Here is a 13,718-nt window from a genome sequence, read left to right as displayed (position 1 = left end):
CGTTAGAACCCGCTTAAGGGCAATGGATTTTAAAGGACGATAACATCGTTATCATGGGATGATAGTAAAATCTTAAGTCACGCGCATAGTTTTGCGATGCGTAAAAGGGTTCCAGACATAATTTCTAGGCCATTTTTTTTCATCGTTGAATGTCGACAATAAATGATTAGAAAGAGCCTTTAAATTTCCTATTTCATAGTTTTAGAAGAATAAGGTACTTTTTGAACTGAAATTTATGACAATTTTAAGTGAAATTCTTATTTTTCCATGTAGTTTTTCAATGTAATTCTAAAGCATTCTGACTTTTAAAATGTTCACATAAATTCTGTTTGTAAAATATATAGTTTAGGAATTATTCGCAGTCCATCGCATGAATTGAAGCGGGGAAACTGGCAACTTATTCCACTATGATCGGACAAGCACATTGAAGTGAAGGTTGTAGTTCTTTATTCCAATAGTACATCAACTCTGTTGAGATTTGTGTACTTCAGGTCAATGCTGTGCAGTGTTGCAATATTCATTTCAGTCATATTTTTCTGCCCAAGGTCAGATCTCTCACTGCAAACCCAGTATTTTCCAATCCTCCTCTTTTTCTGCTTTCCTCTTAGTCTCTGCATATGATCCATATAATTGATTCATGTTGCATATAATCTAATACCTTCTTCTCCCCCAGAGTTTTCTCCCGTTCACTATTCCTTCCAGTGCATCCTTCAGTAAACAGTTTCATTCTAGTCAGTGAGCCAGCCAATTTCTTCCTCTCTTACTGTTCAGTTTAAGCAATATTCTTCCTTCACCCTCAGCTTCATTTCTTATTTCGTCCGTCCATTTAATATGCTCAATTCTTATCTACAGTATATCCACAATTCAAATGTTCTGAACGTTTCTCTTCACTTCGTCGTAGTGTCAATGTTTGTGCCTCTTACAATGCCACACTCCACACAAGCACTTCACTAGTCCCTTTCATAGAGGCAGAGGTCCGCAGAAGATGCTCCTATGTCTATTAAAAGCTTCCGTTACGATTGCTATCCTCTTTTTGACTTCCTGGCAGCAGATCATGTTACTCCTTATAATACACCCCAAGTATGAAGCTGTCTACTTGCTCTACTGCCTCACTTAAATTCACAACCTTACAAAATCCTGATTGCCTTTATCGTCATCTCCTCTTCTGCTAATGTCATATCACCAAAAACTTTATGTTGCGAAACAATTAATTTATTTTTATGATAATATAGGAATATATATATATATATAAACTGGCTGCTTTAAGATTTATATTTTGTTATTGTAGACATCACAATTTCTTATTATTCTTGTCAAGGAGAGGATTTTCTTCATATACTCCGGCCCCCTTGTGACATAACAATAATACAATTTATCCATAACCATTGTTCTTCATTATGAGTGTAATGTATATCCACCACCTGTGGTGCACTCTCTATAGTCACTGGTGAATTGAGTAAACTATGCTTCTCGCCACTAGCGACATCTATGAGTCCGCTCCTAGAGTCAATGACGAATAACATCAAGATGACTGTCTTTATCAATGAACAAACTGAAAATATAACCACTCACAAAATTTCTTGCATCAATGGTAATCGTGAAGTATGCAGAACATTATTTTATTTCAGTTTTATATTTCGCTTTGTGCACTTTATTTATATATAGGTTCCGATGTAATTTTCATCCAGAATTAAAACTTACTACAGACTTTAATAGTTAATACTTCTGCTGAAATATAACGACGTGTACAGGAGTACATGGACTGAGTCTATCGGATAAATGTTATGAGTGTTTGTTTATTGAAGTACACAATCTTCTTGCAATATCTTCTTAACGAGGATGTTTTGATCATTATTTACCTCTCTTGTGCAAGCTTACATAACGATGTTTCACTTCCTGCTACTAACGAACCAGGTTTGGTCACATTTAACTGAAAAACATGACAAATTGCTGTGAAATTATAAATAAGAAGGATTAGACAATTCTAAAATGTTTCAACATCTTCTCATAACGTTAATGGGGATTCCATACTTCCATATATTACAAAAGACGTTTTCTTGAAAAACATAGTGTAATATTATTAGTAGTAAAATATAACAGTTTATCACAAAGAGATATTAGGCCTACTTCATCGAGTTTATTTTGAATTCAACTTCATGTACAATATAATTACAGCTCTCCAACCAGGAGATTAACCGTGGAAGGAATGTGCTTACTATTGCGTCATCTATTGGAGCGAAGTAGAGAGATAATATTACCGTTATAACGTCAGTTTAAAAAACATGCGCTCTCCTTCATATGTTATTTCCTGTATGGAGGGATTAAAAGACCAGATGATTAACCGTGATCTAATTTTGTAACTAGGGTAGTATAAGTATGTGTATATCAGTGTTATCGTTTGTGTTTGAGAGTTAGCCAATGGAGATGCGTGTACCCACGTGTGTGACCTTATGACATCTTATGACATCAACATTCATTCATAACATCACCCCGCTGCGTCTCATTTCCCTGGGACTTCCTCCTGGTTGGAGTACAGTAGGAAGCTTATTAAATGTATGGTATTTTATCCTTATGAAATCAATTACGCTGTGAATGTGTAGTTCAGTTATACCTGTCACGCATATAGTCCTTTTATGACGTGCGGCTCGCGACAGGAACAGTTTGGCTGTGAGATGAAAACTGCACATGCTTGGACTTGGTTAATAAAAAACCTAAACTAATTAAACCTAATCTTACTATATGCAATATTTGTAACCGGAGCACAAAGGGGACTACTTTGTTTGATCTGAAATGTGTACGCGAAAATAAATGCAGGTAAGAGTCACGCTGTCACTGCATGAGAGGTTCGCGCTTGCGCCACAGCCAAAATGTTCCTGTCCCTGGGTCCTCCTTTTACTGGAGTATGGATTAAATGTGTGATTTTGCATTGATAAATCGATTGTGACTCTTCTGGAAGTCAAAATCGAATCTGAGGATTTCTCTGGGTTCTCTCGTTTCTCCGTGACATACTACTTTAATATAATTCGAGTCTATCTGCATTTCATTCTCAACTTAACAGCATATATCCGAGCAAACTATTTCTAGTTATGACAAAATGCCAGGTAAATGCCGAAGTTATGAAAGATAAAATAACGAAAACATCTACCATGTCTGAAACGGTAAGGCTATTGGTTATAAATCCAGGTACCGGTGTTATGTGACATTTTACTAAGAACACAGAATAATTTGAATAATCTTACTGTAGCAGCACACACTGATAAAAATATAGCGTGGCAATCGATCAGGCCCAGTTGCACTATCGATAATTAGCGCGGCACACTAGCGCACACTATCGGATGCAATAAACAATCTCCTACCAAATGAGATACAATGTTCTTTATTGATTCCACTACGATAGTAACAATAATTAGTATTCTGTGCACTTGCACAAGGAAAATAAATGAACTCTGCAAGAGGTGCACAGCGACACCCCCTTTTTTATATGGACTCGCTTTTTTCAGTGCGCATAATGTTATGACAGGCTAAGCTATACAGTACCTGGACACTAGTAACACCGTGCAAGCTACCTAAACACAACAGTACTTGGTGTTCGGTTCCTGGCAAGAGAATGAAGATAGGCAGTATAATAATCCCATCCCGCTTCTACAAGAAAACTTTGTTCGTTGCGTAATGTTCATTCTAATCAATTGTCTTGTATCATACTGACCATATAACCAAAGGGTCCCAAATTCGGAACATTTACCATTATTGTTAAATTAAATGGAATTTGGGTATTATGCATTATAGGCGTGTTTATTACATTTAAAATGTTACTATTGGCTTGAGCAGCGAATGCTGCAGTTATTTCCTAGAACAGTTTACGATAATATTAAAAGATCAAGTTTTTTGTTTTATGATTACTATAAGGTGATTTTCATCATGACATTATTGGAAGTCACATAACCACCAACTACTTATATATTCCAAGCAAAAGCAAAGCTTCTAGGACTCCCCTGTCGTCTGTTTTGACATGGAGCGTTTTCCTGCGTAGCACTACAGAGAAATTACAACAACAATTACAACATTGCCTAACAATAAAAAATTAAGACAAAACTATCCTGAAATAAGCAGATGATAATGATGATATTAGGATATTTGTTGTTGTTGTTTTTTTTTTTTTTTTTGTGGAATTCACACTTATTATATTCCACTCTTCAGAGCTAGCACGTCAGGTTGCCAACCAGGTAGCGCCCGTTAAAATATCGATTCATCTTGAATTTATAACTTGTATGGGGCATGGGCGTGATCCGGTAAAGTAGTGGTATTCTTCAGATATTCTGGTTCCTTCAGAAATCCCAAAATTTCTCTAACATCATTCATTACTAGTATAATATGGATCCCCAGCCCGTGGTGCACTCTGGACGAACTAAGTGGTTTATTGTGAGTGGAAGTGTGAAACGACAGGACTGTATTATGTTAAGTTCGAGTGTTTGCATAGCAGGAAGTCGAAAAACTGTGATCGTCCATAGAGTGCAGATATGTGAGCAATGCTATGTTAGCATGCTTGCATTTTTGCTCTTTTGATCTCCTTCCCCACTGAATAAGTTGAGAAATTGACTCTCCATATCATCCCTACTCAAATGTGTTCTTAGATTAGTTGTTTTGTGGTTACAAAACAACCATCATAAAATGACAATCGAAACTAACCGCTGTTAGAGAGGCGGCCATTTTTTCTCTGTATACAACGCTTAAATAAGGTGCTTCATGTGTGTAACAACTGCAAAGCCCTTCCCGTTTATAATTACACACTGCTTATACATTCATCGATTATGCATGATTGATTAGTAACGTTTTCTGTCTCAATTCTGCATATGTCTCGTATAAATATTATACACGGTTTATTAGAAAGACCGCTGACCCCTGCGGTGGTTGAGTGGTCAGAACTCTGACCTGTCACGCAGACGGCCCGGATTCGAGTCCCGGTCAGGTCTGGGATTTTTTGTGACACTTGTGGCGGACAAGATCGCAGTTGGAGTTTTTCTCGGAGTTCTCCCGTTTTTCCACATATTAGGCATTTACATCATTCCGTCACCATTTCTCCATTTCGTCATCATTCCATAGCATTCCCCGATCGCCGGCTGGCGACGCACGGAGGGGGCTGGCCTAGGGACGAGGGGGGTTGTCTGCTCGACACCTGGGTACGCAGCGAACCTTGGCGTAGTCAGCCGGTGTGAGTTTGGGAATGCGCATAGCTTGAGGGTTAGCGCAATAGACTGTAAGTCGCAGCGCTGAGCAAGTGCCCCCTCCAGTAAATTCAATTCAATTCAATTTAATTCAATAGTAAGACCGCTAGTCTCGAGACAACGAAGCAATTGATAGTCTAAACGATTCATACTTCAATATGACACCAATTAGTTGTTTAAAATTGTATTGGATAACAATATGTAATTACAGAAAAATGGATTTATTAGGAAATTGATACCACAATTAAGTACTTTACAATTAGACTATAATAAATTAACTATTGCTATTTTTATACTCCTCGTATTTAATAATCGCCTCACATTTTCACGAAAATGTTTGTTATTAAATCAAGATAAAGTTTAAAATTTCGCTAAGCGTTTACGCTTTAAAAAAAATTCATATGGAACTTTCTCAAATCCTTTTGTTCCAAAATCATAAATCTACAGGAACTGTTTTTAACACGGGCTATCTTGTATAAAGATCACTGAAATAAATATCAAAATGCATTATTAAATTTCTAATTAATACGTCATCGTTATTTTTGGTAGAGTTTAAAAAAAAAGAGACAATAGCCGGAATAACTGAGTGGTTGCTTTCAGAAATTACTGCAAGCTACATAACCTCTTAAATTGTAAAAATAAATGAGATTGGATTCAATAACAAAATTAATATAGGTTGTACATTATATTTGATCAAAACTGTATAGTTTCAAGAAATTTTGCGATGACCATAATGTCAAAAATTGAAAACAAATGTGGATGGATCCGCTAATACCATAAATATTTCTTAGGGAATTTCATTTTATCAAAGTTGTGATAGAAGCAAAACCTGGACCATGAAGTAACAAATGAATTTATTTAAGTAACGGATTTATTAACGATGTCATTGACGCAATTCAGATGCCAATTTGTAATTTTTGTTGTAATGCTACGCAGGAAAACGCTCCATGTTAAAACAGATGGCAGGAGATTCCTAGAATCTCTGCATTTGCTTGGAACATGTTGGTGGTTGTGTGATTTCCAATAATGGGAGTTCACACCTTGATAAAAAAAATCACCTTACAGTAATCATAAAACAAAAAACTTGATATTTTAATAATTATCTAAATAACTGCAGCATTCGCTGCTCAAGCCAATATCATATCTTAAATGTAATAAATATATGAGTAATACCGTAAAACCCAAATTCCATTTAATTTACCGATAATGACAGATGTTCCGAGTCTGCAAGAAGCAATATGCACTTAAAGTATTTAGAAGTGATAGATAAACGGAGACATACTAGTATAGTAGATATTCGAACTTTCAGGGGTGCAGACTGTAATTCTGACCATTATTTGGTGATTGGAGAATTAAGAGAAAGATTATCAGTAGCCAAGCGAGTAGAGCAGCAAGTTAATATTACTAAATTCAATATTTTGAAATTAAAGGACGAGGAAGCTAAGCAAAATTATCAGGTCGAAATTTCGAATAGGTTTGCCACTTTAGAAAGTTCCGACGAAGTTGAGAAAGAATTAGATGTTAATAGCGTGTGGGAAAATATCAGAGATAGTATCAAAATTGCAGCTGAGCAGAGCATAGGTTATTATGAAACTAAGAAAAAGAAACCGTGGTTTGATGAAGATTGTTGCATGGTAGTAGAAAGAAGGAAACAGGCAAAATTGAAATTCTTACAGGATCCAGTTGAGGAGAAGAGAGATAATTATTTCAATGAAAGACGGGAAGCAAGTCGTACACTTAGGAATAAAAAGAGAGGTTACTTGAAGGAAAAACTGAATGAGGTAGAAACAAATAGTAAGAATAAAAACATTCGAGATTTATATAAGGGTATAAAGGAATTTAAGAACGGATATCAGCCAAGGGTAAACGTGATCAAGGATGAGAATGGTGACTTGCTTGCAGACTCTCCATCAATCCTAAACAGATGGAAAAACTATTTTGCGCAACTACTAAATGTACATAGGCCAAATAGAAATGATCGGGACGAAATTGAAATACAAACTGCTGAGCCATTTATACCCGAACCCACACTTTCAGAAGTCGAAATTGCGATAGAAAATCTGAAAAAGGACAAGTCTCCAGGTATCGATCAAATTCCAGCAGAATTAATACAAGAGGGTGGAAGTGCATTATATAGCGAAATTTATAAACTTGTACTTGCTATTTGGGAAAAGGAAATTGTACCAGAACAATGGAAGGAGTCCATAATTGTGCCTATTTTTAAAAAGGGGGACAAAACTAACTGTGGTAACTTTCGAGGAATATCACTTTTGTTGACGTCGTACAAAATTTTGTCCAATATTCTTTTGAGAAGATTAACTCCGTATGTAGATGAAATTATTGGGGATCATCAGTGCGGTTTTCGGCGTAATAGATCGACTATTGATCAGATTTTTTGTATTCGACAGATAATGGAGAAAAAATGGGAGTATAAGGGTACAGTACATCAGTTATTCATAGATTTCAAAAAGGCATATGACTCGGTTAAGAGGGAAGTATTATATGATATTCTTATTGAATTTGGTATTCCCAAGAAACTAGTTCGATTAATTAAAATGTGTCTCAGTGAAACATACAGCAGAGTCCGTATAGGTCAGTTTCTATCTGATGCTTTTCCAATTCACTGCGGGCTAAAGCAGGGAGATGCACTATCACCTTTACTTTTTAACTTCGCGCTTGAATATGCTATTAGGAAAGTTCAGGATAACAGGCAGGGTTTGGAATTGAACGGGTTACATCAGCTTCTTGTCTATGCGGATGACGTGAATATGTTAGGAGAAAATACACAAACGATTAGGGAAAACACGGAAATTTTACTTGAAGCAAGTAGAGCGATCGGTTTGGAAGTAAATCCCGAAAAGACAAAGTATATGATTATGTCTCGTGACCAGAATATTGTACGAAATGGAAATATAAAAATTGGAGATTTATCCTTCGAAGAGGTGGAAAAATTCAAATATCTTGGAGCAACAGTAACAAATATAAATGACACTCGGGAGGAAATCAAACGCAGAATAAATATGGGAAATGCGTGTTATTATTCGGTTGAGAAGCTCTTATCATCCAGTCTGCTGTCCAAAAATCTGAAAGTTAGAATTTATAAAACAGTTATATTACCGGTTCTTCTGTATGGTTGTGAAACTTGGACTCTCACTCTGAGAGAGGAACATAGGTTCAGGGTGTTTGAGAATAAGGTGCTTAGGAAAATATTTGGGGCTAAGCGGGATGAAGTTACAGGAGAATGGAGAAAGTTACACAACACAGAACTGCACGCATTGTATTCTTCACCTGACATAATTAGGAACATTAAATCCAGACGTTTGAGATGGGCAGGGCATGTAGCACGTATGGGCGAATCCAGAAATGCATATAGAGTGTTAGTTGGGAGACCGGAGGGAAAAAGACGTTTGGGGAGGCCGAGACGTAGATGGGAGGATAATATTAAAATGGATTTGAGGGAGGTGGGATATGATGATAGAGACTGGATTAATCTTGCACAGGATAGGGACCGCTGGCGGGCTTATGTGAGGGCGGCAATGAACCTTCGGGTTCCTTAAAAGCCATTTGTAAGTAAGTAAGTAAAGGACTTTTTCTCGAATAATGTTAAATGTTCCACATGAAACATGGGAGGAGGAGAAGTCTCCACCTATCTGATATATCTACAGAGTTTTATAACCACAATTAAAGAAATAAACTATGTAATTAATGACGTATATGAAAAAGAATACATATTTGCTGAACTTAGCCGTGGATCAATCAATCAACAGAATATAACTGAACTCGAACCTCTGATAATCCTGTGCAATTTATCTCAGACGTAGCGGTGACGAATGTCTGTTTTTATTGGATAAACTCATCACTAAATTAATGAAAATGTGCAGTCGATGCCAGTTAAGGCCTTCATTAGAATTAATTCTCCCATACGTCATCTGTACAAATTTTACGAAATCAGGATTAAACGAAGAATGGAAATGTATTGCTACTGGGTAACCTGTCAGTGCTATTGAAGAGAAGAATGACATTCAGTGGCTACAAACACATCTAGTAAAACGCTTTGCTTGAAATTAATCTTCAAGTTGTAATATTATAATCGACTCGTGGTCAGTTTTTCCAATCTCTTTTTCCCAGTTCTTTTTTCTTCCACAAGTTTGAAATTCCCAACATAGCCCGAATTACAAAGCTAATTTATCTAATCCTTTTTTCCCCACTCCATTTCTTTTCAATCCTCTTTTCCCTATTCATTTGTCCCATCCTTTTTCCCCAAATTACCTTTCTCAAACCACACGCCCCAGTACATGCTTACCAAGATAAGCTACTTGACCCCCCGATTAAACTGTATACTCGCATAATAATGAACGGTGTTGTATTGAATTATCATGTAAACTTTCCACCAATATCATGGCCGACAATTTTAATTCTCCGGATAGGAGAAGAATTTTACATATTATTAATATTTATATAACAAACATTACGAAAACTATCACTTTTGGGGCACTCCTATAACTAGTTGGAATGAAATAAAAACCAGCGAACAACGTATTTGCGACACTGTTGGGAAATATGAGGAATATGGAAGTTTATAAGAGTACGATGGTGAAAGAAGTCGTGTTTTCATACTCTCGTCTGAAACGTTACTTCAGTTTCCTGTAACCTTTTTTTCTCACTAAATGTTCCACAATAAAAGTTTTCTGTGCTACAGTAAAAGAGACTCAATCACAGATTGTGTAAAGATGAAAAACCACACTAACAATACATAAGCACGCCAGCTGTAGTCGTGCACAACCGGTTACGAAAAACAGAAATTGTATATTGCTATTTAACGCCTAGCGCTATAGTCAGTATGCAAAGTTCTCCCATCTCGCGGAGTGTCTCAGGTTCAGTTTAACGAATAATCGAGTTGTTTCTCACTCTTTATGGGTGGACGGCAAAGGCAGACCACATTGAGCCATGCAGGAGAGTTCCAAGAGCCCTTGAAAGGATACGATTATCATAGTGTAAGCCTACTACTTAATTGATAATTTTCCTCTCTCAGTACATTCAATCAATAAACCAACAAACCAATCAATCATCGATCCATCCATCATCCATTCATACATACATCGACTCATTGATTCATTTATACATCAATTCATTGATCCATTCATTTATGGATGGATTGATTCATTCATTTATTCACTGATTGATTCATTCATTGATTAATTCATTAGTTGATTCATTGATTGATTCATTCATCCAACCCAGGTATTACAGTTGAGTGTCTTCAAGGGCAACGACATGCTTCGTGAAAGTACAAGCATTTGAACTTCAGAGTACTTTTCTTTTTGTTAATAACACTCTATCGTCTTAAAAATGATTTATTAATTAACTAATAATGCAACTCTTTAGGGTAATTAAAAGGCATATATTAACAACTACTATTATATATATATATATATATATATATATATATACATATACATATATATATATTTTTTAGTTTAAAATATAAATGTTACACAAGAATGTAGGTCTATGTACTTATTTGCTCTTCTTTTTAGTACGAGTAAGTAATTGTAATTTATTTTATTATTGCATTTCTTTCAGCAGCAGATTTCATATTTTGTATTACACTTATTTCCTTTGTTGTTACCAGTGTCAATTTGTTCATTTATGTATTGTAGTTATGGAGATAAGTGTATTAAAGTGCCCAATCAATAAAATGTAAACCTTTATTAAGCAAACACGTCTTTAATAAAACAAAATAAATTTCCTTCAATTGTTACTCCGATTGTGTACACAAAAAATACCGGTTTCATGTATGATGAAGTGCGCCTGGTGTTCTGTCTACCCTGGAAAACATAAAGGGTAACCGCATGGATGAATATAATATAATAGGATGCGAACTTACTGAGTTTCCCGTAACACATACTAGAGGCGCTGTTGTAGATATTGATCTTGCTGTCGACCTGGTTGACGAGTTGGTATAGCGCTGGCCCTCTATGCCCAAGATTCGGGTTCGATCCCGGGCCAGGTCGATGGCATTTAAGTGTGCTTAAATGCGACAGGCTCATGTCAGTAGATTTACTGGCATGTAAAAGAACTCCTGCGGGACAAAATTCCGGCACATCCGGCGACGCTGATGTAACCTCTGCAGTTGCGAGCGTCGTTAAATAAAACATAACATTTAACATTGATCTTGCTGCCACCTGTTGGAAGGAGGGGCGTTATTACATCTAGCAGCGCACCAAGTAGCGAAAGGCGCATTCAGCAGCGTATCTGGTGACGAAAATGTTAAACTGTGCAGAAAGTATTCCCTCCCACCCTCATCGATAACCCAATTTAAAATAAAATATTAACATTTTTATTCCTCACAATATCTTCTACTGAAAATTCTTACCGGAGCCAACAGGAAGATAAAAGAGACGATCTATTTTGCATTACCAAATTAAAATATAACCAGACAGAGACAAAAAATAAAGCAAAAGATTAGATAATTGTGATTGTATTCTTTGGGTATTTATTGTACAGCGCAATGGAAAACTCTGCAAGAACTACTTAGATAGTTCAATTTATTATATTAATATTACTTTACAATACATTCAACAACACTATTTTTACAACGTCCATAAACATCACTGTTTAAAATACTCTGCTTATACACACACGTAGTATCACTTTATGTTCACTTATTAACAAGTTTCTGTGTGCCATCTTGTATACTGGAGCAATATCTCGAATGGATAAATAGAGAACTGTGGGTAATGTACCCAACACGTAGTTCTAATGTTCACCACCTACGACGTTGGGCGCTGATCATCTTATTTGAGCCCCCCGCCGCCAAATGGTGCTGACAGCAGTTTCGCATCCTATCATGTATTTATCCATGGTAACCGGTTGAAAGTCGAATATTCGGTCGCATGCCCGACATTGACAGATATTCTCTAACCAGTCTAATCTGTTTTGCAGCTCTCTAACTCCAGCTATCAACTGCTGGATGAGATCCCATTCGTGACATGTGTGCGGCTGAGAACTCCAAGGCTTGTTGGATCTCACTGCATCTCACCATCACCATCATCATCATCATCATCATCATCATCATCATCATCATCATCATCATCCTCATCCTGACAGGAGAGGGCGAACCCTATCATTACATCCGAGAAAGTCTATTTAAGTTAAGCCCTAACTAAGCGCAATCCCAAACTACATCAGCTGACTACACTAAGAATCGCTGTGTATACCTTTCAATAAAAATTTCCAGACCTAACTGAGATTCAAACTCGGACCGTCTTCATAACACGTCGGAAGTCTAGAGCACTTAGCCATCGCAGGAACGCCAGCATACTACCGACAATTCCAAGGCATTTCCTAATGAAAATGATTGGAATCTTTATATGTTAATATATTTGTAAGTACAATTTTTTTATCTCTTCTACACTGAATAACGCTTAAAATTCTTAAATGTGTTACAAAATATTTCATATATGCGTTTTATATAAAAGCATGCGCAGTAAGACCCTTTTACTTATCACAATGTAATAAAAATTTGATATGACAGATTATTATAGTAGGCTACTTTTTGCCACTGAGGTGTCCACTGAGCGTGTCTCTTTTATTTGAGCGCATCACAGCTCCGTATATCAGATTACACCATTACAGCTTTCATGTTTCTCAGTGGGATTGCGTTAATTATAATTTGATACACAAACGCGTCGTAAATTGAGAGAACAAGGTTGAACCAATAAACGTGTGATGTACTCATTAAAAGTGCTTGTTAAAGCCTCTTTATTGAAGAGTACCAAAGAAAATGCTTAAAAAATGGCTTTTTTTGTAAATTACTTGATTACGAGGTTTATTTTTTAACAAAACGAAAAGTTTTAGTTACATTTTAGAAGAAATAACTTTGTAATAGTATGATCCGTCTTTATTATCGGAGAATGAAAGCTCTGATGAAAAAATGTGTTATACAAAATTAAAGATTAAACGAAATATGACAGAGAGAAGGGTTTCCGCGTCACTTACTTTGTAGGCCCATATTAAAAGAACTAAATTGCATGTTATATGTTCCTCGGTTTATATGAATACTTTATAAAATCACGGTAATTTTGAATTAGCAAATGACCTGATTATCTGGGACCACAGCTTTTGTTGGGTTTATGGGACATAGATACTAGTTAGAAACAATATTTATAATCTTTCATAAAAGAACGTGATCAGAAACTAATCAGCAAGGAAACTTTTACTTAAAAATATATGGACATAAAATATTGTAGATCTTAAATTATTTTATGTAAACCGCTGAACTTTATTCCAAAAAATAACAAATATGTAAATAAAACATTATTGAATCTGATAATGAATATTAAAATTATTCTGGTCCAAACTAAGTACACCTGACTGAAAAGTCTATATATTAAATTAAATATTAATTAATTAACCCCATATATTACGACGAAGTGAAGGGAAATGTCTAAAAGCAATTGAAAAATCGATTTGGAGAAAAATGGAGCGTGTGAA

General features: G+C 36.0%; 1 protein-coding gene across 1 annotated transcript in view; it reads right to left on the bottom strand.

Moving 5' to 3' along the window:
* Positions 1-12,352, bottom strand: part of LOC138704227 (follicle-stimulating hormone receptor-like) — a 1,032,731-nt gene extending 1,020,379 nt beyond the window's left edge. Inside the window, exon 1 of the mRNA XM_069832108.1 lies at positions 12,265-12,352. Coding sequence (XP_069688209.1) covers positions 12,265-12,352 — 88 coding nt within the window. The remainder of the gene's footprint in view (positions 1-12,264) is intronic.
* Between the last annotated feature and the right edge of the window lie 1,366 nt (positions 12,353-13,718).

Source organism: Periplaneta americana, chromosome 8 (genome assembly GCF_040183065.1).
Source record: "Periplaneta americana isolate PAMFEO1 chromosome 8, P.americana_PAMFEO1_priV1, whole genome shotgun sequence".
NCBI lineage: Eukaryota > Metazoa > Arthropoda > Insecta > Blattodea > Blattidae > Periplaneta > Periplaneta americana.
This window is presented reverse-complemented; position numbering and strand designations above follow the sequence as displayed.